Raw genomic sequence first — 27,006 nt, 5'->3', positions numbered from 1 at the left:
TAGTTTTTTCCACCATTATCACACTGTAAACTCCCTCTTCTTCGGGCCAGGTAACTTCCGGCAAAGCTTCCCCTCATCCATTTGAGCAGCGCCTCCCCAAGGAGAAATGAAGTAGTGAAACTGGCGGGGACTGATTACTTTACAGCGTCTTAATTTGTTAATTAAAATATCAATATTTGCCCCGGCGTATCGATTATCGCATTGAGCGAGGCAGGGCGGCGATATATCAACAAATCAATATTTTGACCCGCCCCTCGTGTACACCAGTCGGCTTCAGTGTGAAAATGAATGGCTTATATAGACGTCTTGTCTGTTTAAAACACTTTAACCAGAGCAAACACTCTTACTTTCATATTGTAAGCCTTAAAGCTACTACAATGTGTAGGTTTTTTTATATTAATAATGGATCAACGAACGATAATGTGTAAATATATATCTGCATTTTACCCTTTTGTTGCGTATTTAACTTAAAATGTTGCACTTTATTCGTGGCATTTTCTATTCGTATATGAAACAACATTGCAATTAAACATTTTTTGGCCTTCTCTTTATTGGGGGGGGGGAGCACTTTTACGATTTATTTTTAGATGTATAATTAGTTTGTATCCTTAGCTAAATCTGCCTTGAAATAATCCATAATTACTGTCGCTGTTCCCAGCTCCTAAATCCCCAGCAGTGGCTACGCTGTGTTCTTAGTTTGCATAACCATTCACAGCACAAAATTTGAAATTGCTTCCAGAGCGGCACCGGGGAAGTATAAAGAGCAAGACAGTGATGTGTGACAAAAGTTGTCCAAGTGTTGTACTCTGACAGGCAGAGACCTGCCACTGTAAAAATAGTACACATCTAAATGGAATCGTATGCAATGCTATTTCCCTAATATCCCTTGAAAAATGAGGAATGGTTGCCGCTGTTTATACATAATGCAGCGACATTTGCTTTATTACTGCAAACAGCGCTTGAGGGCAGTGGGTGATTTGTGGCTGGAGAAGCTGTTTTTTCTCCCTCTCTCTTTCTCTCTCTCTCTCTCTCTCTCTCTTGCTCCTTTCCCGTAGTTTTTTCAAGGTGACTCTCAGTAAGATGTTTAACCCCCAGCTGCTTTGGTTAAGTGGCTGTGAATAGAAAACACTTCTGCAACTTCCTGCTTGTAATGTGATCGTTTTAAACATGTGAAGGTGGAGAAGTGTATTGCTGGACGTACACTGCCTCCTTATTTACATTTTACATCCAAGACAACCATACTATTCATAACTACCTTGAGTCTTCCAGGCTACGTTCACATTACCAATGACTTATATCAGATATTTTTTTTGTCCATGGATGTGATTTGATCTTTTCAAGGCTGTGTGGGCACAGAAATCCAATCGTCAATTCCAATTTTAAAAACATAAACACTTCAGTGCGCGGCCCTAGATAAGATGTATATCTGATAAGCGTACATGTGGCATGAATGAGAACGGTCGTATCAAACTCCATGAGGCTTTTTGGCTTTACACGTGTGTCCTCTCGAGCTACAGCTCGGACACAGAGCCACTGTGATGGCTTCTATTTCTGAATCTTGCAGGGTCGACGGAGGTACATTTGAAACTATCTGTATGTCGCTTCAATAACGAGTGGCCACACAAATATGACGTGTTCTGTTGTTGATGAGGTTACGACCAGGCCTAGGGGAAAACCCCAGCAACAAGTAAAACAAACCATTTCAAAGGTTTATTAAAAACAAGCCTCAGGTAATGCCCATAATTGACCGTAAATAGGCAGAAAAAGCAGGTTAATATTCAGTGATCGGTACAGAGGGAAGAGGAAGTTCACACAATCCTGAATGTTTTTTACAGTCTCGTCATCACGATGACAAAAGAGACATTTAGAGTGACAGAATGTGTCAGATGCTGTAAATGCAGAAGGTCAATGTTGCTGCTCCACAGCAGCGCACACATACGTCTTAAAGTGGTGTCATTTTAAACAGTTTCTGGTGATTCATCCTTCTGCCATCGGAGTCGCAGTTTCTCCTCTCTCCCGTAAATTTGCATGGCTCAGAGCTTCCGTAAAAGGCCCCACCTTCCTTGTCAAGTTTGTTTTTTATAAATAACTATACATTATAAACTTTGTGAAACTCTGCTACAAAAACACAGTCACATTCTTTTCGTCATGAATGTAAACCATCAAATCTGAGCGTAGCCTTAATGCTGGGGGAAGATGACACTGCAAACTTCTGCAACTTGGTGAAATCTGCAACTCAGTGATGCTCTCACATTTATCACATACAGTACGTTCAAAATCTAATCTGTTATAAGGGAGATTTATCTTTGTGGGACAAATTAAATTCTAATCCTGAGCCAGGCTGACACAACACAATTTTTTAACCATATCCTCCACAATTAGAATTGCACATAGATATTGTGTTCCTGCCCCTCACATCCTCAGGGCACACTCATATGAGTTGCTATTTAAAGTCTGAAATTTTCCTCCCCTGTGGTTTGCAGATTTCAGGGAAGTTCATTCATAATGCACTTAAAGTGGGGCCTGCCTTTGTGTGTGTGTGTAGATTTTCAGGAACCTTATGCTGTGGTCGTCCTTCTGGAAAAGGATTTAGTGGTGATCGACCTTGCACAAAATGGGTGAGTGACTCCAAATGTAATAACTTGAAATATCATGAATATCAAACACGCCTTATTGGTCCGCTGTTCTCTTCATTACAGAACGACTTAACACAACGCTCATAAATCTTGTACTTTTGTGTGTGTCATGTAGTGTTGAATGAGATTAAAGCAGTGATGTTGGGCAGACAGACTAATTGGGCAGCGGCTTGTCTGCTGTGCTCTCTTGATAACAGCTATCCCATTTTCGAAAACCCGTACCCTCTGACCATCCACGAGTCTCCTGTGACCTGCTGTGAGTACTTTGCCGACTGCCCTGTGGACCTCATACCTGCACTTTACTCTGTTGGCTCGCGGCAGAAACGACAGGGCTACAGCAAAAAGGTAGCGTAAAAGAAAACCTGCTGCACCCGCCTTTCTCTTAAATGGAGAGCGATAATGTTTGCATTGCAGTTAGCCGTTAATGAAAGTGAAAATAGGTCATTTTTATTCAAACCCACCCATTTATTTGTCCATAGATTTTTCTCCATAGATGCAGAATTGTGCTCTCCTGTTGACATATTTTACACGTTTGCATTTTCAATTCAAATGAATTCAATTTGATTTGCATAGTGCCAAATCACAGCATACACTATCTCAAGGCACTGTACATACACTGAGAAGAGAAATGCCACAATTCACACAATGAGCAAAGCACTAGTCATCAGTGGAGAGGTAAGTCATGACCAGACTTAATGATGTGCAGCCATCTGCCTCGACAGGTTGGGGTGAAAGGAAAAACGGGGGCCAGAGGAGAGGTGGGGGGGACAAAAAGGACAAGAGGGAGGTGAAGTAGAGATAGAAGGAGCAGAAATACAACAATTGTATTAAGTTATTAAGTGTAGACAAGACAGTTCTGAATCAGTGACGACGTGTTTATAGAACTACACTCTCATTTATACAAGGCAGTGTCATTTATGCAAGATTTTGACGTACTGTGCAATCAGTGAATCATTTCTCGACCCGAGCTGACCCGTTAATATGAGACCTGACCTGACCCATAATTAAATACAGGCTCAGCGCTGCTGCTTGGCAGTGAAGACAAGCGCTCGAGGAGGCAAGATACAGTCGAGGCGTCCAATAGCACGAGGGAATAGATGCTAAAAATAAATGCAGTGATGGTTGGGCCAGAAACATATAAAAACCCCTCCATCATTTTTCATACATTATATCCAAACATGCTCGGAACAGACTCGGCGCTGTAAGTGCACACTCACACCTCTCTAAAAATCCTGCTCACTTTATGCTCTGCTGACACAGCAGGAAACAAGAAAAATCTTTGCTGAGGCAGAGACATATAGTTCAGAAGGATTCTGCTCAGTCTTCATTAATCATTGGTGTGTTTTGAGGGAGTTGTGCAATGGCACAGTCAGAGAGCCATCTCCCATGCCTTTTGAATTTCGGGCTTTTTTTTCTTGAGATTTCAATTTCAACAATATTATTTTCCAAGTTTACCATTTACAAAAGGCACAAAACATTAAGCCACAGGTATCTGGAACTGTAGAATATAATATTTCACATTATGATTAGATTCTAATCATAGGATTGGACCCACTGGTGGGCCAGTTCTGGCCTGCGGGCCGTACGTTTGACACCCCCTGGTTTAAGGTATTATTTGATGGAGTTTTCTTTCTCGTTGCGTTGGAAAGCAGAACAATAAAACCTCTAACCATCCTGCCACACGCACGCAACAATCACATATATCACTTCCCAAACTGTGTGCATTTGTATTTGTGGTGTAAAATGTATTTCTCAGTGTTTCCATGGAGTTAAATTATATATATATCAGTGTCCCATTATGGTCCCTGCCAACACTTCATCTCTCCTCTCATTCCTTTACCGCTGTATCATCTAAGACAGAACCCCCTGCTCTCTCAGCCATTGTGTATATGCCCATGCTCTTTCCCTGTCACCTTGTTCTAGCGTCCTGTCACAAATGTCAGCATGTGCTGACCCGGAGTGGCTGCCTCGCTGCCGCGTCGCCCTTCTTTTCTTTGCTTTTTTTCTACAGCGAAGAGCTTGCCGAGCTGCAGGAGGGCATTCTCACATAAAGATCACCATGAGTCATCCTGGTGACCTTTGTGTGTGTCATCGTGTTCAAAGCAGAAGCCCCACCACCACCACCACCACCACTTTCTCTCACACACACGCAGACAGCGACTCACACACTCATCGGTCTGCATAATCTATGATTCCTGCCCGTGTTTCCCACGCACACTCACACGTTTGCAGTTGTATCATGTCATCTCTTTCTAAAAAATCAATGTTTCTGTAGACACGCTGTTTATTGACAACGCTGTGCTCCTTCCTGTACCCTTTCATTTTCTCTAATGCAATGTGTGTGGTGTGTGTGTGTGTGTGTGCCGTCTATACAGGAATGGCCTATTAGTGGTGGAAACTGGGGTCAAGGCACACAAAGCTACCCAGAGATCATCATCACTGGGTAAGATGATACTGATTTCATTAGTATTATCATTATCACCTTTGCAGACACTCCTGAGCTGTCAGGTCAACACAGGGCGAGAGGAGCGGAGCGTCGTATTAAAACCCGTTATATATTACCACCCGCTCTGAATGGTGTGTGCATTTTGCTCCGTTTTGATGTTTATTATCCGACATTAAGCTTTTTTCACGAGCATAATAGGTGTTTTTAACGTGGCGGGCACTTAAGATGTGACATTGAGGTATGTGCTTGGCAGTGAGAGGCTCTTGCTCTTCTTTCTTCCTCTCTTCTCACTCACTCCTACATGCTGTATCACTCTTCTGTTCAGCTTTCTCTCTCTCTCTGTCTGCCACAAAAAAAAATATTTCTCTCTCCCAATCAACTCAGCTTGTTTGGCAAGAACAACTGAAGAGAGAAGAAAGGGAGAAAAAAAAAAGTGTTATTGTGCAACAGTGTTGTTTTGTGTGACACTGAGTGGAGAGGCTGTTATGCTGATCACCTGCTGATGAATGTAATGCGCATTTGGTCGGTTCATTTTGAAAGGAACAAAAGGAAACTTATAACTTGTCACATCTGTGTGATTGTCAAACATGTGCTGAAATCATTGGCACTGATTCTGCTCGTCTTTTAAGGTGATTTTAATTCATGTGTTCTGCAGAAATGTGCTCACATTCAGTTGCCGGAGCTTTAGTAAAGTTATATATCGATGTTTGCTCAGGTGTTGGACTAGTTTGAGGTCATGGGACGATGATGGGATTCTTCTACATCAAATCTGGGAAACCATTTTCTTCATATATACATATATATATTATTGTCAAGTTAAAAAGGACATTTCTTAAGTCACTGCAAAAGAGTCAAAAGAACATTATTGTCTGAACTGTGTGTCTATCATGCAGCAAAGACAAAGAGTACGCACACCATATAATTCTGGCCATATAGTTGACCTAATTATTCAAAGGTAATAATCTAAATAAAACTATCCCGACATTTTGTTTTTAGTGCAGTCGAACAACTAAGTGTTTTGTAACTAAAAAATGTCTTTAATTGATTCTCTGGAGATGTTCTTTTGCTCTGAATTTGAAAACATTGAACTTTTGTCTCTTGAAACGGTGAGGCAGACAACAGGACATTTCAAATTCATCTCATTTTTTGCTCTTTTCCCCCCTTTCTTTCTTTCTTTCTTTCTTTCTTTCTTTCTTTCTTCTTTCTCAATTCACAGGCATGCTGATGGAACTGTGAAGTTCTGGGATGCCTCTGCAAGTGAGTTCTCTCTCGGCGCCTCATGCTGGCTTTGACAAAGTTGTAGTTGTTGTCTGGAAATCTTCCGACAAAGAACAGACAATAAAGGGCATTTTCAGCCTTGAGTGAAAGTGGAAAGGGTAAATGAAGGAAAGGAAGAAACTGCTAATACTTTTTTCCTCCTCCAAACAAACCCCGCCAGTATAAACAACAACTGTTAATCATCATGTAAATCACCACAGAATCATACTGTTAAGAGTCAGATTCTCTGAGATAACCGTGGATTGCAACTGATACTGTCTCTGCCTCCTTCTGTGTCCTTCCAGTAATGCTTCAGGTGCTCTATAAGCTTAAAACCGCCAAGGTGTTTGACAGAAACCGGTCCAAGGAGGACAAGGGCAACACGGACGTGTCAGACGAGGACCCCTTTGCCATTCAGATTATGGCCTGGTGCCCTGAGAGCCGGATGCTCTGCGTGGCCGGGGTGTCAGCCAACGTTATCATCTACCGCTTCAGCAAGCTGGAAGTAACTACTGAGGTGGTGCAGGTGGGTAATGGTTCACCCTTTGTCTCTTCTTTAGAAAGTTGCATATCTATTTTCTCTATTCTATATGCAGACATTTTTTAGCTCTCCAAGAATATACAGTATATACATATTTACTTGAGGAGACCTGACTTTCCTCATCTTTTGAGATGTTGTGAGACGTGATGCACAATATACACATGCACTCAAACAACTGTCGAGTCAAGGCAGTATGGTTGCCATGCCAACAGACAGAGCAGTGAATAAGCAAAGCTAAGCCGTTATTATAATCTGCCCTGATAGTGATGTAAGCACTTGTGATGGCAGTCAGCATTGTGAAGCCACAAAGGGCAATTTCGTATACCTGCGATGTTATGTGTGAGTATAATATATATATATACACATATATACATGCTTAGTTACAGGCATTGTAGTAGAGTGGTAACCAGCAAACTGCTTAATTTATAATAATATAATAGGGTTACATATCATTTTGGCAGCGTGTTTCCCTGCTCGGCAGTCGTTGCTGTGTTTCTCTGAACTTCCGAGAGATCACTTGTCAATCAAGAGTGCGGTCCGTGGGCAGAGCTTGTGGTGATGTGTGTTTTTCTTGCAGGTCTGTTAATGAATTTGAATATTTTCTGGTGTTCAGCACTGTTTGTCCTAAATATCCGAAAAACTTTTCTCCTTCCAAAAAAACTGAACCTAGAGTCTGTGAGGTTTGTTTGGTGAATCTGTGGGCTTCAAATCAGCCTTTTATGTGGGCGACTGCCATTGCTAATGGGTATGTGAGGGAAAAACACTCCCAAGTGTTTGATTGGGGGTGTGGATCAGGAGTAGATACCCTTCCTACCTTCCTTTTGGACAAGGTCAAACACTTGACTGTGACCTTGCAGAAATGAAGGCAGAGCAGCACAGACGGAGACGGGAGGGAGAGTTTGAAGATGGCCACTGATTGCTTTTTCCTCCCACATGTCCGTTGGGCTAATGAGACCGACAGAAATGCAGAAAGCAAGTGTGCATGAGTTAAGGTGACGTGTGCCAGTGCCATGTGAAGGTGGAGATTGCAGAGAAGTCGCTTGAAGTAGGACGTTCCAGAAGTGGAGGACTTTGTTAATTCGCCGTCTGCCTACGCGCATGTGCACAAACAAGTCTCGCCTTTTAGAAACTCTCTCATGCTTTCTTGTCTGTCACTGTTTCTGTGTGCACTTGTGTGCGTTGGCTCGTACAGCTATTAGAGGTGCGAATGCAGTACGAGCTGAATGACATGGAGTCTCCAGATGGTGGGGGCGGAGGAGGAGAACAGACTGCAGCGCTTCCAACACCCGGTGCCTCGCCTCAGACGAGCGGCCCACCTTCACACCCCTCCACCAGCAGCAACAACTCTGACGGAGGCAACATGCCCTGCCTCAAGTATGAAAAACACACACACACACACACACCGGAGCGGTTACAGTATCTCTCATAAGAACCAGGAGCGCTTGCACCCACATACTCATAGACATGAGAGTCTTGCCTTTTGCCTCGAGCACTCTTGCACAGACTTAGTCAGCGCCTGAAGCATTCTCAGCCTCAGCCTTTCCATCATTCCCTTGCAGCCACTCATGCCAGACCCTTAACACCCAGCTGCTTCACAAATGCAGCTGCCTGGCTTGTCATCCTCTGTGTGAAATAGTTTTCCCTCTCTCCTTCCTCCTCACTTATCTCCCTTCTTTGTGGTTTTTTTCTTGCCGTCTCCAACCCCTTTGTCCACTCCAATCTGTTCTCTCCTCAGAGTGCGCAGTACTCCTCTGAAGCAGTCTCCAGGTTACCAGGTAGATTTGGTGGTTCAGTTGGTGTGGGTGAGCGGAGAGCCTCCTCAGCCCATCACGAGTCTGGCACTCAACTCCTCCTGTGGCTTGTAAGTACACACGCAACAGCATTCCAGTCAAAACTGTAAAAAGGTCTCAGTGTTTTATAGTATTTTACACCAAGGACAAAATTAATAAGGTTCACGCACTTAGAATTTGGTATTTGAAGCAGCAGGGAAATAAGGTTTCCTATAACTATAGGTCTTTAACTAATCCAAACACATTTTCCATGTGTCATTCTTGTTCCTCTGCCCTCTCCTGCTCCCTCCCTGTCTGTCTCTGTCACCCCACCCCAGAGTGGTGTTTGGCAACAGTAACGGTCTGGCAGTGGTGGACTACATCCAGAAGACGGTAGTTCTAAACTTGGGGACGGTCGAGCTTTACGGCTCCAATGACCCCTACCAGAGACAGCCGCGGTCGCCAAGGAAGACAAGACAGCCTTCCGGAGGTACTGAGGAAGCAGAGAGAGAAAGCAGTGAAACCTTTATGGTAGAGTACAGTAGAGTAATGAACTGCCATTGTAAACCGTTGACATTCATGATTTGATTGGCGCGGTGTCTCGGTTTTTGTAAACTCACCGTCATTTGCAGTCAGGTGTGATACAGCTGTCAGTCACGCTGGTTTCCGCTCATATCTGCCATGCTTTACTGTCTATTTTCATAACGTAGAGAATTGACATTATGTTCTACTGGAGAAGACTTGAAAGAAGTGATTCATTAAGTTTATGGACGTTATAAAACAAGTGAAAATTTCCCATAATAAGAAATATATTCAAACTGACTTCTTTTTGTTGCTCCCTGATGGCTAACTGCTTACAGGGCTTTACCTTTGAAGCTGGCAGTCTATGTCCAACTTATATAGATTTTTATATGCATATTATATATATTTCAGGTCACACCCCCCAAGAGATTCTTTATTTTTTACAATCAGGTTTAATATTAATACTTACTTTTGTCACTGTGTAGCCCCAGTGTTGCACCACGTCTGATTTTAATGAAAATATAAGCAGAAACGACGACAAATGTTGCATCTGAAACTCAATAGATCTGGATCTTCGTGAGGGTTGCGCTCGAGACATCATTTCTTTTTTCCTCGACTTCTTGTCCAAACGGCAGCCCATCCCTTTTACTCCTCTCGCCACTGCAGCCTCACACAGTGGCACCGTGGACAGATAATGGGATGCTTTTTTTTTTTAGTATGCAAACACTGCCCCCATGGGTTAGACACCGGCAGTGCAGCTATGTAGATGATACCGCAGTGTCATGGTGATGCACTGCCTGTACTTGATGGATGACTTGAGAACGCTGAGTGTGTGGATGCTGGTGGATCTCTTTTGTTTATGATATTCAACTATGCGTTCTTCCACTTACACAAACTAACACGCACACGCACAAGCAGATTTAAATCCACACAGAGCATCTGGTGTCAGTGAGTGTTGAGCAGTGGGCTGGCACCTGTCAGAGCTTAGTGAGTTAACCAGTAATCAGGCATCCAGCTGTGCTTCTCCGCCTGCAGGGATTGTTGTGTGCTTGGTTTTCTGCCTCAAAGGACAAAGTCACACAAGCACGCGCACACACACACACACACACAAACAAGCAGTTGAGAAAGAGAGGAAACAGATTTAAAAATAGGCAGCACAAGGTTTTTTGATCGCGGATAAAGACAGATTTGACATTTCCTTTGTTTCCTATAAATCTGCACGCTCTGTAGCGCGTGACACAGCATAAAATGACGAGTATTTGTTTCACCGTATTTTGCATTTACTGGAGTCGAACGGTGCGATCTCCTCCGCAGGCCTGTGCGACATCAACGAGGGCTCGGCGACGTCAGAAGACCGATGCAAGTCCCCCACTTCAGGTAATATGTCTTTCACTGTCTTGTCAAAAGGAAAACGGGAGAAACAGTCTTCACTGTACCTCGCGAACGACACGTTCAAAATTCGACGTGAATGTTTCAGAAGAGCCTCTGTTTGTGATCGTTTAAATGAAACTGTAGCTCCTGAAAGCAGGATTTTTTGTTTCTCTGGCTTCAATATCACTGCATATCTGTAGAAATGCACCGTTTGAGCTCAGAAGCACTCAATTATGGATCTGTGAGAGCGTTTTCCCCCATTTGTGTTTGCATTCTTTTACCACATTGCTGAATTCAGTGGACAGGAATACATTTGTTTTAATTCAAAACACATTTCCATTTGTCAAAGTAGTAGTTAACGAGAGATAGGCTCAAACGATGGGGTTTTAAATGCATAATCGCAGCCGTGTAACAGTTTAAGTACATCACTTGCATGTGATGTGAATAGTAGCCGAGTTAAACGTTATTCTATTACAGTTTTCAGTGCCGTAAATATGACGAGATGCAATGACAACAAATTAGGCTGCAACTGTCGGGCGGAAAAAAAGCATTTTCACTGTTAGCTGTTATGTCACTTACTACATTACATACCCAAATATTTCTCCCTTTGATGACGGCGTAGAATGGACATTGTTTTTTAGCAGCAAGATGCTCTGTTGCTCCCTCTTAATATACATCATTAGTGTTTCAGCTGAAGGTGCTTGAGGAGAAAAGCCCAGATTCATCTCATTAGGCATAACTTGGCAGTAGCACGCTGGAAATAATAAAAAGGTCAGGCAGAGAACAAATCTCAAAGTCTGGAGATATGCCACTGTTTCCAGGTATGAAGTCCCCAGTCCCCGTGTCTCGTACCGCTGCACTCTGGTCTCATGCATCTGTCCACTCTTGCATTATTCATCAGGCAGAGAGGGATAAGGCGCCTACCTGCAAACAATGTGTGCCTTAAAAATTCACTTAGTCTCTGGCTAAGTGGTAAGTAAAAGCTGATGATGGAAGAGAAAATAGTGTCATCTGCTTTACGTGCAATTTTTTCATTTCTTAGACATTCGGGACAAAACCGTATGTCACGTAATTTGAGGTGCTAATAATGCATTTTTGTAATGTTATATGCAACAACTTCAAAAAAGACATCTTTTACAGGTGTCAATGTTGAATGACTTATAGTCATATGATGGACAGAAGTCCTTTTTCTTTATCAGCTACGTCTGTGTGAGTTAATGGACCCTTTTTCTTCTCTTTTGTTTTGATTTTTTTGGGGGTTTACATATAATGTAAACTTAGTATCTTATCCTGACCAAGGTTTCAAACTCTTCGATGTCATATTCCAATAGGTTAGAGCCTCTACTTGGTTTGATGTTTTTTTTATTTGTTTAGAATAAAGCTCTTATGTCAGAGAGAGTATTCAAGTCGAAACTTGGACCGAAGCGATAGCCTGTGAGCAGTAACAAACCAAAAGGGTGTTTCTAACTGCACATTTACTGTACTTTACTTTCCCCTCCCCTTACACCCCTTAAGTGTTGACGTCAAACAGCAATCTACAGCAGTTCTACAATGGAGGAGGTAGAGGAGGTAAGACTGGCCAAAGATTTCCATGAGAGGCTGTGGAGGGCAGGACTACATGCTCCAGATATGTCCCCTCCCCCTGTTTCTTTCTTTCTCTCTTTTTTTTTTTTTACTTTTTGTCTTTGTCATAGAGAGACTGTCTCTGTCGCCCGTGTCATAGTCACCCGTATATTGGAAGAAACACACCAGCTTCTTTTAGCTTCTGTGCCAGTGTTTGAGTTCTGGTTCTCACTGACGAGCAATCATTGCTGAACTGAACTGAACGCTTCCGGAACAGAAGCTGAACTAGAAGCAGAGCGGGGGGACCACAGCTGTCTATAAACCCCCCCGATACTCCTTAACTGCCTTCTACACATACTGCATGCCATACAGTACATGTATGAAGCACGAAGTGTCAGATTGTACGTGTGCTTGCGTCTGGTATCTGTCCCGATGATTGTTCACAGCACAGAACAATACAGTCCGATGTCCGACACCTCAGAGCGGGAAGTAACTCATCTGTCCAACTGTGTCTTTGTCTCTCTCCAGTGTGTGTTGACGAAACAGATCATTATTTATCCACTCTTTCAGTTTCAAGCCACATTGACCGTGTGTCTAAATTAGATGAAACAAAAGACTGAAGCCATTTATTTTGTAATTATTTACATAAAATGTTTCCAGTTTGTAGACATTAGTGACATCCAGTGGCGAGACTTTGAACTGTAGTGAACACAGGGAACGTCTGCGGCCGTCACGTATCAGAGACCATGTGATTCTTCTTCCGTTGCATATTAAAGCTTCTGCTTCGTAACGTGAAACGCACGCACTCTAGCTGCTGTAGGAACATGGCGGCTCAAGATGGTTGTCTCCCATAAAGTAAGGCCCTCGCCTGAAGCACATTTTTTAATTTTAAGACTTACACCAACATAATCTATACTAGGATCGATTCTTTTTTTTATCCGCTGTGATGTTTTATGACATGCGGCGAAGACCCACAGACGGAGAAAAATGTGCTCATCCATACCAGTAAAACCAAGAAAATAATAGTCCACATTATTCCACACTATAAAATTCCAATTTATTTTTGTCTTGTGTGAAAAATAAGCATGTACACCGACATTTAGAAATGGGATAGTGAGAGTTATAAGTGTACATCAGTTTTCCCTCGACAAGATTCTGGATAATGATTCAATTTTGAAATCACAAGTTTAATTAGCTTACAATAATCAGCAATTATCATAATAAGCATCTTTTCCACTGTCTTCTTCCATTTCCTGTTCAAAACTTTCTGTTTCCTGTTACCTTCTTGTTCTTGGTGCATGCACCTGTGGAATGAGGTCCCCGTTTGGCTGTGCAGTTTTTTGGCGTCTTTACGAGTCCTTTCCCTCCAGGGCGTTGTGCAGCCAGAGGTCACCTCCTTTGTTTTGTCTGTCACAGCATGCCTTATGTTAAATACAGGGTTGTCCTTCTTTATGCAGTCAGTGTCCTCTGCTGTGTCAAACATTTCTGGCTCTTGTGTACTGAATGAAAGACTTCCCCCAGGCCACAGCCTTTTTTGTCGTTTTCATGTATTTAAGCCCCTGTGCACAATCCTGCCCCAGTGCCAGTATTCTAGCTTTGCATGGCATCGTGTGTCAGCCTCGACGTGTGTTTGTAAAGAGGGATGTTCTCTTTTTTCCAGCAAAGATGTCACGGAAATTAAGCTTGCCTACTGAGCTAAAGCCAGACTTGGGTAAGCCCTGACTTTGTGTCTCCAAACAATTTGTATGCAGCATAACGTCCTCACTCCAACCGGACTCTCATCACATTTCATTCAGTCCAGTTTGATCTGGTTTTTAGCCTCAAAATTGGCAAGCTCTGCAGATGTTTATCTAAGTTTGCATGCGACGAAGGTAGCACTGATCTGATCTCTTGATGCTTGGGATAAATTTGATGTGAAATTCTCTGTGTTGGACTCCCACTTTTTTGACCTTGGTGGGGGTCTTAGTCGAGGTCAGCGGTGCTAAATGCTAAATTTTGCGCACTCCATCTCACTGTAAAGCTTCCTGTAACTTTTGCAGCTTTATCTTTTTCCCGTCAATGTTCTTCATGGCTTTTCTTTCTCTGTCTATCGGTTACTTTTACAATTCCCAAGTTAAGAATTGGACTCACCACACAAACGACACACACTTCCCTTCCCGAGGGTTGTGCAACTTCTTCCTCACCATAGATGGACCATTTGATTTGTAAGGTGTCTTATTAAAAGGTGCAAGTGCCACATCATTTACCCGTATACTTCTATAATAGACTCGGATTTATACGCCTGTAATCGAAGCACTCTTTCCCCTAATTCATCTATTTGTATGGGATTATTTGTATTTGGATTATTTGGCCATCAATTTAGTTTTAGGTGATGCTTCCCTTAGAATCATCAGACCCAGCTGTTCTAAAACTATACGAACTCCACTCTTAGATCCAAACTGTCACGAATGTAAACCTATGTTTCCCCTTTTTCCTGGATCACTATTGTCAGTATCAGTCTTTGACAAATACAGCTGTTACTCAGGTAGTAGGTCTGGAGTCTGCTCTAAAACTCATGTGTCTTTTAAAGTGTTGACATTACTGTGAACTACTGTCTGTTGACTTAATGATTATGACCGTCTTTGTCCGTGGAGCACAGTGTCCATATTCGTCTCGTCTGTCTTGTGCTGCCATCTCTGTGCAGGTGCTTTACCTCTCTTGTTTTCTCCTTACTGTCCTCCTGTCTGTATGCCCGCCGCGGGGTGCCAACCCATTAGACCACCGGGACAACTCCTTTAGCCGCTCTCGCTCCTCCAGTGTCACCAGCATCGATAAGGAAGCCCGCGAGGCCATCAGCTCCTTCCACTTCTGCGAGACCTTCGCCCGTAAGGGGGACAGCACTTTGACGCAATGCCTGTATGTGGGCACCTCCCTGGGAACTGTGCTCGCTCTGGCGCTTACATTGCCACCTGCGGGCGAGCAACGGCAATTGCAGCCAGTCATCATTTCACCTACGGGTGGGTAATGGGATCATGGGAGGAAAAGATATATGTTTATGTGCAAATGAAGCTGTTTGAAGAGAATACTGTCAGGGTAAGAGTTAAAGCCACTGAGTTGAAATTCAAATGTCAGTAACTATCTTTTTTTTTTATCCACCCATTCTCCAGGCATGCTGGTACGACTGAAGGGCAGCATCATGCGAATGGCTGTCCTGGACTCCACAGGGTCCCAGCTGCCCCCCGCGTTCGAGTCTTGGTACGAGCCCAATATCTCAGCAGACGGCGAAGAAAGAGAGAAGGTGCGAAAGCGCCGGCCCGTCTCCGTGTCCCCTTCCACGTCGCAGGACCTCAACGAGAGCCAGTACGCCGTGGTGTGTTCGGAGAAACAGGCCAAAGTCATCGCCCTCCCCTCCCAGAGCTGCATCTACAAACACAGCATCACAGAGACCTCCTTCATCTTACGAGCAGATGTGGTGCAGATGAGCCAAGGCATGTGCGTGGCTTGTTTCTGTGCCAACGGCCACATCATGACCCTCAGGTGAGAAACACGTCAGTCTGCATCAAAGCTCTGGCACGAAATAGGAGGTTATTATTAAAATATATCAATCAAAGTCAGTTTGAATAAGTTCAGCGCATGTTATTGGGTTTAATTAGACGTCCAAGTGTGACCTTTAATCTGCATGCTGTGTTTAGAGTGCAGTGTTAGTTTGGAGTGTGTCTTTTAAGAACAAAAGATGCTGAAGAGATGATATTTCAATCAGAATTCTTTCTTTTAAGAGTCAAACACTGCAGGTAATCGAAGGTCAGGGACTGGGCGGAGCTACCCAACCCTCATTGCTCCCAGATGTGTTCACTGCTGCTTTGTAATAAAGATGGGTTCACTGCAAAAGTGTCAGTGTTATAACATGTATGGTATTAGGATTAGACGTGAGATTGTGTATTTAGACATGATTTTTGGCAAGAATATCAATATTTGTACAAATGTAGGCACGCACAAGGACATTGGAGAATTGAATTAGGCTGAAGAAATACTGCACTTTACACATGTATTTGAAGATGTTCTTCATTATGGAACTTCACACCACAGCCTTACACTCTCCCAGTTATGTGTCATTAATTCAAACATTTAAAATTGTCTGTATTGTAGAGGAGTGAAATGTAAGTTCTAGTTTAGTGAAAATCATTTTTTACTAAGCCAGCAAATCACACTAAACTCAACCCTCAATGCTTCATCACGATCTCAGCCTAAACGTTGTTGTTTGTCGAATAGTAGAGCCTGGAGAGTTGTGTACAAATCTGCCCCGCAACCTCATTAACCTTCACTTCTGCAAAGAAGACACACACAGAGAAAGCTCAGTCTTTCCAAATGTTTGCCAAGTCTGGTTATGTATGCTGAATGAGCGTGTTTGTCTCCACACGCTGCACGAACAATGTCATTCCTGATTCTGGGGGCTGAAAGAGTCCGAATACAATCCTTTTTTGAAATGATTGACTTATATGTATTTCTGTGTGTGTGTGTGTGTCCCCCTCTCTCTAGTTTACCAGGACTGAGACCGCTTATGGATGTAAACTACCTGCCTTTGACAGACATGCGGATAGCCAGGACATTTTGTTTCACAAACCTAGGTCAGGCCATGTACCTCTGCTCCCCAACGGAGGTCCAGAGGATCACATACAGCCAGGACACCTGTGAAAACCTACAAGTCAGTAAAACCCACAATATATATGGATTCCATGTGTACCCATCCACATGTATACTAACCCTAGAACAGGGGTCTCAAACTCAAATGACCTGGGGGCCACTGAGCATCTCGTCTGTTAGTAAGGGGCCGGGTTAAGTGTAAAAGAGTAACTGTTTTGTGGGGGTGGGAGATAAGAGCTGACTGATATGATATCACAAATTTCAAAATAAAAGTGTTTTGATTATGGAATATGTGCTTTGCAATAAAATATGCATAAATAAATGTCTGAATAAAAAAATCTATACAGAAATATCTCATAATAACTTGATATTAACCCTTAGTGCTCACGTGGCAATAAGGTGCATCCTTGGTAAATTGCCACAGGAAAAATACACAACTCTCAAAAAATATTTTTTTGAGTCAGAGTTAGGATTCATTTTATATCGCATATTTAAAAAAAAAAAAAAAAAGTGTTAAAGCAATACTTCAATAGACTGTTTTTCTTTTAATTTTGTTCATAAAAAGTGAACTTTGACATATTTCCAAATTTCACAAATTGAATTGATTCGCTGTGGTGAGCAGTCGAAAGGAAAAGAAGAAGAATCCGATTTAAAACTGTTAATATAGTTGGTGAAAATGACAAATAATAATAATTTGGTCAGATTGCCTGTAGGTTGTGTTGAAAAAAAGGGATATAAGACACTTTATATTGAATTGTTCTTATAGCCTCTGTATTCAGAGGCTATATTCAGCATGTATATATATGTATATTGTTGAAAAAAAGAGTCATGTGTTGGTGTTTTGATGTTTCAGGAGATGCTTGGAGAACTCTTTACACCAGTAGAAACACCAGAGGCACCAAACAGAGGGTTCTTCAAAGGTCTTTTTGGAGGAGGAGCACAGTCACTGGACAGAGAGGAGCTATGTATGTCAAACCCAGTCATGCCCAGACATACAGCAGATGTGCAGTCATGTGCTGCAGTAAGAAATGTATTCACACTCATCTTCTCTTGTTTTTCCCCTCCTCTCTCACCCTCGGCTCAGTTGGAGAGATCGCAGCTGGAAAGGCATCTCGAAGCCTGGCTCAGCACATCCCAGGCCCGGGTGGCATCGAGGGCATGAAGGGGGCAGCGTCTGGTGTGGTTGGAGACCTGGCACGTGCCCGAATAGCACTGGACGAGAGAGGCCAGAAGCTGGGCGAACTGGAGGAGAGGACAGCTGGAATGATGGCCAGCGCGGATTCCTTCTCCAAACACGCCCATGAGGTAACGGGAAAAAAAAATGCTGACAAGGTCGACACGAGCAGAGAGAGCAGCCTGTCTGTGTTCACATGTCACAGCAATGGCACCGGAGCTGCTCGTGCACACGCTCAGAATATACAGAAGAGGAAATAATGATGGCTCAAGGCATGTTTTTTGATTGAATGATGCTTTAGCTATGCAATAGGCTAATATTATGGGGTATTTGCGTTTCAGTAATTACAGTTTCGCTCGTGATTTTAACATGAAAAAAATTATCGTTTTGCAGTCTGTGTTTAAAACATGAAGTGGTTTTAGTCTCATTGGGCACAGAATTTGAATAATTGCGGAACGTTTTTATTAAATGTTTTATTAAAAAGTAAAGGTATAAAAGTAAATATTACTCACTTACAATATCAACCCACTAGAGGGCAGTATGAGACTGTTCAGAGATTAGATGTAGTACATGCTGACAGTGAAATACTACATAAGTAAATACAAATTGAGTGTCCAAATGAGTCAAAATGAAAGGAAAAATGTATAATTTTGAGATACTTTGATGCCTTTTAATCACTGAACTCTTTGTGCCATTCGTAATTGTCGCGCCAACATCTCCTCTGTTTTCAGATGATGCTGAAGTGCAAGGACAAAAAATGGTACCAGTTCTGATTAGTGGCAGACAGGAGCAGAGCTCCATGGACAAGGCTTTCACCTTCCATCGGCTCATTTTGGACTCACCGTGACCCTCTCTCCACCTGTTCTGTCTCTCCACACGCCCATCCTTCCAAACCTTCTTCTCTGAGACACTTGGGATTTTCTTCCCCAGCACAATGTTGATTACTGTTCTTACCTCAGTCTTGTGGTGGAACTAAGGGGGAAGACGGAGGAGAAGGACACCCTCAGAGGGGTCAGATAAATGGTGTCCTTTTTTTATGTTCTTGTCTGCCTCTCCTCTGAAGGCCGCCTGTCGGCGCACGCACCTGGAGATACTTCACTCTCATTTGCCAAAAGCATCCTTCACCATTCTCCTCCACTCGGAGCCTGTGGTGGGCGCAGTATTCAAAGCGGCAAACACGACTGAAAAAGGACAGAAAAGACCTAAAGAAAACTGTTAAAAAATTCCTAAAATGTGTAAAAAAAAAAAAGAAAAGAAAAGGAGGAAAAAGAATTGAAATACGTCATTCTATATACATAAATCTAATAAATGTGCAATGCTGTATCCACTTCCAAGTGACAAGTACAAAAGAACGGGGGACAACTCATCGAGGAGACCGGAGCGGGATGGGAGGCCGAAGGAGGCGGCAGCGGAGATCCACAGGAAGTGCTACGACAGCGACGCCTCCTCTATGCAGAGTGTTGCAGGGATAAAAGCAACTTATTCTGATGTACACTGGATTATCTCATCATCTCACTCAACCTCTAGACTCTCCTCTGTCTTACAACCGTTCATAACGTTTCCAACAGTGCGTGTGTATGTGTGTGTGTCCATTTCTATTTGTTATCTGTTGGGTTTTTTGCTCCATCTGTATTGTTGGAAAATCTTTTATTTTTCTATCGTTGTGAAAGTGGATGATATTTGATTTGTTGGAAGAAAAAAAAAACCAGTTGTTTTTGTGGCTTTTGTCTATTTCAGATTAATTTCTCCTAATGAAAAGGGCTGGAATCTAAAGGGAGGGCAAGGATATAAAAGGCATATATATCATTTTAGTTTTCACTGACATGGCAAGTAGATATAAACCAGTGACATTTATCGTTCACCTGAGGATTCGAACGACCTGATGTCAACTCACCCTCTAAAGTCATGAGCGTCCACGGTTTGGCTTGGTCTGTGTGAGTGTTGACTGTACAAATGCTGACGACAGCCGTATTGGAAACACTATAAGTCTTGCCAGATTTGTTTGTTTTCAAATTCTGGATGACAAAAAAAAATAAATACACCCGAGCAGAGATCCTATTTTTATGTATTCATATATGCAGGACAATAGAGAAACATGGATGTGTGATCCGTGTGAGACATCATTTCACTTTCAGTCGTGTGTGTGTGTGTGTGATCTCTTTGTTAATATTTATTTATTGAGGCGCGAGGGACAGTTGTGTTTGGTGTCAGAAATGTTCACCCTCATCGACATCTTATTTCCACGTGCATCCTCCATGTTTGCAGTGAAGCTCAGACGTGGTGTGACTCTCTGTGTCTGCCAGGCTTTTAACCTTTATTTGTATATAAGTAAATAGTTTGACAATCTAAGACCAACTGGAAAGTAAATGTCACGGTTGCAGGTGCAACATAAGAGGAGAGAGGCCATATTTTTTCTGACGCCAAAGAGTTGCTTTAGCTTTTCCATTGCACTTTCATTTGGCCCGCCACACTGCGAGTGCGTCGCACCAGACATACTGTGTGTAACTCCGCATGGCTTCACCGATGGAGTGCTGACCCACTGTAGGAATACTATCATTTCGTCGCCCTTCAGGATTCAAGAAACGGAGCAAGTTGCAATGGAACTCAGCCATTTATTGTAATATTGTATAACGCTATATCATAAAAAATATAAGACTTGGGACAAATGTTTAATGTTTTAAAGTGGCCTAACTGTTGGTTTGACGAGGCTGATTTTTCGACACAAGAACCCGAACCATTCCATGACAGCTCAGACACAACAATGTTTATAGTGTTCATCCGTGTGTGTGTGCATAATGTGTGCGTTTCTGTCCGTCTGTGTTAGGGTTGTGTTCATGTGAATGAAGCACATTTATTTAAAGAGATATTTTGGTTGTTAAATAATTGATGTTGGTGTCCTAGTCTCCCTCCGGTCAGCAGTCAGTTGTGTCCATTTGTGTGTCTGTTACACTGACTGAAGCCACCAATGATGATTTCAAAAAAAAAGAAGAAAAAAAAAAAGGAACAATAGTATAGTTTGTATTAGATGATGACCTCTGAATTCTGGTTTAATTTTCACTGCTTCAGCTCCCCTTTAATTTTTACCTCTCTTTTCTTCTGACGAGTCCTCCTTCAGTTTCACGGCCTTTTGTGTTTAGTAACCGTCGTCGTGTGAATGTTGGTAGATAGAGCTGTCTTTTAACACATGGAGAAAAAGAGGCAAAACAATTATTCAGGAAAATTAGCTAGGTTTATCTAGAGGTCATCCTTGAAAACCCACACAGAGTCTTTCCCTCCGACCCAACTGTTACGTGTTTCTGTTGTTTTTCTTTTCCTTTCCAGTGTTATTCTTGTTTTTCATGCGTGGGTGATTCGTTTTCTCGTCCGTACACTGCATTGCGTGGTACTCTTGCCCAATACAATACGATCCACACACTCAAAACAACAAGAGGGAGTCCTGTCAGTCTGCCATAATGCTGTCTTCTGTCCTGGATTCAACTGTTATCAGTGAGTTGCAGTATTTTTCTCATTGTAGCCAATTTTTCTTGTACAGTTTTATGCAACTTTCACATGGATGTTTATGACTTTATCTGCTGCCACAAAATTTAGAAATTCTGTAGATAGAGATTACTGTGCAATGGAAAATAAAAGTGGAAAATGTAAAGGTCCTGTCCTTACTAATCTCTACTTATCTCTACTGTTTAGTTTTCATATGAATGGAAAGCAAGTTTCTAAGGGAGGATTACAGAAGATAAATGGCGTGATGGTGTATTGCAGGCGTTTTTGTCCCAACTTAAACACTTTTCATAAAAATAATAATAATAGTAATAATAATAATGATGGGTAAACTGTCATATTTGCTGATGTCCACTAGATAGCAGCAGACAATTACAATCACATCTGTGTATTTGATTTTAGAGCAGACAAAACACAGCACGGTCAACAAAGAACAACGTAATGGTCTGTGAGTCAGCGTAGATGACCTAACACGGTGTTGTGACTATTAAAATTCACAAATTAAGCAGAAATTGCCAACCTGAGGTGTAGATTTTGTCAGTTTAAGGTAAATTATAATGTACTCTCAAATGGTCAGTGTAATGCCTTGCTTTGTGAGCTTACGGTCAGCCTGATTTTACATTTCCTAGAGCTACACAATCCTCTGTTGATCGCACTAAGTGACTTTAAACTGTGCTCTCTGGTTTCACTGAATGGACAGGTGACAAACTGTTAACTGTAGCTCTTGAGGGTCACTTTTTTCCAGAAATAAGGTTTGTCTTGTTCATGGCTGCTTTATTTTTATACTTGAATTGCAGTATATGGATCGCACATTTGGTAAGCGCCACGAGAAACACAGTGATTATCTTCCACACCATCCTGTTTTCTTCAGCATTTTACCACCCAACTGTCTCACTACCTTAAACAACAAACCCCCTTTGAATCAGGAATACAATTGACCTAATCTCAGTCAAGCTTCCTACGGAGGTGAGCAGATTCACCCTGTGCATACTTTGCAGGGATTTATGGTGATTAAATCCATCTTGGCTGACAATTTCCCGCATAAAAAAGATTTAGTGAAACCGAACATTGTCACTTAATGCTTCCTGACCTCATGTGTGACTCATGCCTGGTGACTTATCGGTGGAATTCCGTGTGAAATGATCAGTGAGAAAATTCAAAACCAGACACGGCCATAAATTTAAAGGATGAAATAGAGTTTGTTTTTTTCTTATTTCTTAACTTTATTTAAGGAATATAAGGAAATAATCAAACCCCTTTTCCAAATAATATGAGGTGCTGGATAGAAGGATAAAGCAGAGCCCTTTCTCTATCTGGTTTATGATCAATTTATCAATTTAACTAAAAGCAAATTCACTTAATCTCTAAATTGATTGCGTTGTTTTTGAACCATTTGCAAAAACATCATCTGGTCTGTGACTCTGAATAATAGACACATTTTCAGGCAGCAGTGTATTTCCTTCCCTTACAAATAAAAGAGTGTTAAATATCTCGTGCTGCGATTTGCAAATTGGATTTATCTGCAAAAGTCTTACGTACATATTCAATTTAGTACATATTTCAATTTAATTTAGTTTTATTCAATAACACAGAGAAATACATTTTGTAAAGAAAAATAATGCAGTGAACAGTGAATGATTAAGATTTCCTTCCTCCTTCCCTTAGACTTTCTTTTCTCATAAGATTAATAGAGTTTACGGCCCTGTGTCTTTCTTACATAAATAGAAGTATCAGACAAAGTGGTGTCATCGTATTATTAAGATGATATCTGTGTGTTTTTCAATATATGTATATATTGAAGAATATATATATATATATATATATATATATTCTTCTGTAAGGCTCCGGGGTGAGTTAAGGGTAGATGGGGAAGAGGAAGACAGGGGAAGGTTAGGTGAGTGGAAAAAGCATCATGTTGATTTGCTCAATTTGACTGAAGTCACGAAGACAGGGCCACGAGGGACAAATGTTTGTTGATGTGTACTGTGTGAACTACTGACCTTGTTAGCGAAAACACAGATATATATAAGGTGGATAATCCAGAGCTGAGCACATTGCACAGCAAATGACACGTCAGTGTCACCGTTGCTGTGGTGACTGGAAACACGACCTGAGCCATGGCAGCGACACGAGAAGAATGAGCTGGCCACGTCAGTTTTAGCTTGATGTAAACCATCCCTATAATCACTATATTTAAAGGTTACATTCACTGCTGCTCGGTGATGCCATCTCTGTCCAAAACAAATGCATTGTCTGCCACACCTATTATATGTGTGCATAAAAAAAACAAGTGTTGACAGTGTGGTTACAGTATTTAGGCGCTCTGAAAGACAACTCAGTGGGAAAAAGGGGTGAAAATCAGCATGTCCACCCAGGTGTCATGTCTGCACCAACACTAATTGGAGCTGGACTATCTTGTGCAGGGAAGGTCAAAGGCTTCACAGGAAGAGAGAGGCTTAGGTCACATCACACAGTGTTTGTTTTTGTTTTTTTAGCTGCTGCTGTTTAAGAAATACAGACCATAAAGCACAGTTTGTTATCACTAGTTTCTCATTGAATAAAGCTGATTTTTTCACACCAAACAAAAGCAATCCAGGTTTATGACAGCAGCCATTGTGTTGTTAGTGTTCCATTTTCCATTTACTCGTAAGATTAGATGTCTTGTTTTATTTGCTAGTAGACTCATCACGTTGAAGAGTGTATGAAAGTTTAATAGACAAAATCCAGCTAGACTAATTCTAATAATATCACTAATAATACACATATAACAAAAGTTGATATTATGAGAGCTTTTATTTGGAAGAACGCTTTGACGGCTCTTTTTCAGGAAAGTTCCGGTAAGAAAGGCGCATGCGTAATTTATGTAGTTCGCGTTCTATTAATAAGTTCAGGGCAGCGCTCTGGTTTAAATGGCTGCTATTTACAGCAGCTTCTCGATGAACCTTGGTGTTGGAACCTTGCCATGACCACCACCAACTAAATTAGATACACCTGTGCGAATTCGCACCTGTTAACTCAGCAATCACTGCTGTTGTTTTTGTTTTTGTCAGTTCACTAACTTGGAAATGTTCAACTAAGATGGAGTTTGTTATTGGACCTTCAATTTACTCTGTACTCAAAAACCTGTGGACGATGTCTTCACATTCACAACGCCAAGGTAAGCGTGAGCTAATAGCTACCTAGCTATGTTTGCGCTAGCTTAGCTGCTGTGGAAATAGTTTTCTGTACAAAATAAGGTTGTTAAACCTTGTTCTTTTTAATAGAATTACTGCGAGTCGACTTTTATAGTTTGTGTTGGCTAATTTGCATAAACATAGTGGTCAAATATAAGAAGTATGAGTTGGTTTATGCTGAACTGGGTTTTGCAGTATGTTTCCCCTGGGAGTTTTGCTGCTGTTTCGAGTTTCTGTTGTCTTGTTAGTGGAACACTATTGCATTTGTATTGACTTTATAGTCATGTAAACATGACTGCTATCTTGCACACAGTCCAGTCTTGCGTCATAATTAACCTGTAACATGGGAACACTGTAAATGAGCTTAGTCACCCTTTTTGAACCAAGTTATTTCACTCCAAGTAATATTTTCAAAGTAAAGGCTGCTGTGTGTCAACTTAATTCTCATCTTGACTCCTAGCCTCCTCTGTCAGTCTTTTATTGTGCTCCACAATGTTTTTGTGCAATTATGGACTGTGTGTTTGCCAGTTGAATTTAATGTTTCTGGTTTTTCTCCCTGCATTAGTTAGACTGAGCTTTGTAGCTAACCCTAACCCACAAGCAGACGACATTCTCATGTAATTTAAGGTGTCTATGAACACTGTCATGCATAATAATGACTAGTCTAGATGAGTCTCATTTAAAGGTCATTCAATTTCCCTGTTATATCTTGCTGTCTCAGTTTGCACACTATCTCACACACTTGCTATTTTGAGTGCATTTGTTCACACTGAAGGTATCATGCAGTGTGCTGTTAGTACTGTAAAAAATACCACTTCACCTCAAGGGTTTGCCATCTTGGCCACCTAGCATCATCAGATGGTATCATGCAGATAATGGCATAATTTTTTATCACACGACACAGGGGGTACGTGCAAGAAAATAAAAGCTGCCAGACATTTTAGTCGGGGATGATTGTGATCAAATAATGCAATCATCACTTCTGGTGAGTTCCCTTTGTACAGTGTACTGCCTGTAGTATCTGACAGGAAATGGGCTATGCCTCACATTTTTATAAGAATTAAAGCTTGGAATTGAATTATTTGCTACATAGAGGTAGCTTCTAATGGTAATACAATACTATAGGGAGGATCCAACTTGGAAATATATAGGAAGGAGCAATGGACATTCTTATCTCTAGTTCTGTCATCTAATAATTGACTCTCCTCCCTGTTTGATTTGACCCATTTATCAGTTCCTGCTGTAAAATCATGTCTGTCTTGATTCTTTATTTTTAATCAAAGCTAAGTTAAATGCATATATGTTTGTTTTTGATTTAACTGTTACTCTGTTGACGTCTGACACATAATGGTAAAATGTGTGAGGAGGATAATTTTCTTCAGTCTGTCAACTTAAGAAACATTAATTGGAATTGGCATTGAAACATTGTCTTTACTGGTTTTATCTTTCTCCATTTGTATGTTTGGCTTTTTTATTCTGGTGGGGACTGCTTGGTGAATATACTGTGACCCATGGGGATTTGTGTCGTAAATGTGACTGCTTTTTGAGAGAAGACTTGGATGTAGGATTCGAATTTTGATTAGTTTATAATAGGGCAAGGAACGCACAATGCACTATATCAATGAGTGTTGTGGACGGTCTGTAAGAGGTGTCTATAATGGTAGAGCTACCTGCTCGGCCCAGGTTGTTCATATGTTCTCTAGTCTGCCTTTTGAGGGGCAAACTATAATATTGCATGATAACTTATTTCCACACAAAAAAAGTAAAGTAAGATTAACAACTAAATACATTTGCTATCTTTCAGACGTTCTGCACAGAATGAATGGTCATGCATGCAAAATACTGTCATGGAATACTTACCAAAACAAAATGGCTGCCATCCAAACCCACAGCCTGTGCAACCAATTTCAGTAGGCTATGTTGTAATATGTGGTTCTGAAACACCACAGTACTAATAAACACAAATTAAAGTTGTGTGCGTGCACAAATGTGTGTGTAATTACAACAGGCACTGAAGAAGAGTTTAATTTCTCTGATTCTGTTTATTTTTCCATTACTCAAAATAGAGGACTTTTCCCTGTCTTCCTATGATATCGTCACCTCTGCGAATGTTGATGTCACATTATGGTCTATTACACTACATAATATATTCTTTATCTAATTACAAAACCTATATCTAATCATCCCCATAGAGACTAAACCCTCCACTGTGATTGAGAGCTGTATAGTCCAGTTAAGAACAATTTGCATAGCCGTACTGTGGCCTATAATATTTAAATGAATTCACTGTGTGTTAATTTTAGCATTAAATGAAGATGAGTGATTTTGATGCATTTGTCCCATTGGGCACAAGTGCCTCTCTAATGGCAACATGATATTTTATTTATGAAAGAAAAAGAAAGAAACAGCACTTTTAGAAACATGTGCCTGACATGCTGG

General features: G+C 41.5%; 1 protein-coding gene across 6 annotated transcripts in view; it reads left to right on the top strand.

Annotated features, from left to right (window-relative positions):
* Positions 1-21,542, top strand: part of stxbp5a (syntaxin binding protein 5a (tomosyn)) — an 82,261-nt gene extending 60,719 nt beyond the window's left edge. For 3 of the 6 annotated variants that reach the window (XM_044048784.1, XM_044048783.1, XM_044048788.1), the window contains 17 exons: positions 2,546-2,618; positions 2,834-2,981; positions 5,012-5,079; positions 6,299-6,339; positions 6,645-6,865; positions 8,073-8,254; positions 8,616-8,741; positions 8,988-9,139; positions 10,486-10,548; positions 12,058-12,111; positions 13,766-13,816; positions 14,820-15,101; positions 15,252-15,621; positions 16,621-16,786; positions 17,579-17,690; positions 17,810-18,030; positions 18,631-21,542. In XM_044048784.1, coding sequence (XP_043904719.1) covers positions 2,546-2,618; positions 2,834-2,981; positions 5,012-5,079; positions 6,299-6,339; positions 6,645-6,865; positions 8,073-8,254; positions 8,616-8,741; positions 8,988-9,139; positions 10,486-10,548; positions 12,058-12,111; positions 13,766-13,816; positions 14,820-15,101; positions 15,252-15,621; positions 16,621-16,786; positions 17,579-17,690; positions 17,810-18,030; positions 18,631-18,672 — 2,372 coding nt within the window. In that variant the 3' untranslated portion in view covers positions 18,673-21,542. The remainder of the gene's footprint in view (positions 1-2,545; positions 2,619-2,833; positions 2,982-5,011; positions 5,080-6,298; positions 6,340-6,644; positions 6,866-8,072; positions 8,255-8,615; positions 8,742-8,987; positions 9,140-10,485; positions 10,549-12,057; positions 12,112-13,765; positions 13,817-14,819; positions 15,102-15,251; positions 15,622-16,620; positions 16,787-17,578; positions 17,691-17,809; positions 18,031-18,630) is intronic. The other 3 variants (XM_044048785.1, XM_044048787.1, XM_044048786.1) reach the window with 3 other exon arrangements.
* Positions 21,543-27,006: the final 5,464 nt, after the last annotated feature.

This window comes from Solea senegalensis, linkage group LG17 (genome assembly GCF_019176455.1).
Source record: "Solea senegalensis isolate Sse05_10M linkage group LG17, IFAPA_SoseM_1, whole genome shotgun sequence".
Taxonomy (NCBI): Eukaryota; Metazoa; Chordata; class Actinopteri; order Pleuronectiformes; family Soleidae; genus Solea; species Solea senegalensis.
The sequence above is the reverse complement of the archived record's forward strand: the minus strand, read 5'-3'. Positions and strand labels throughout refer to the sequence as shown.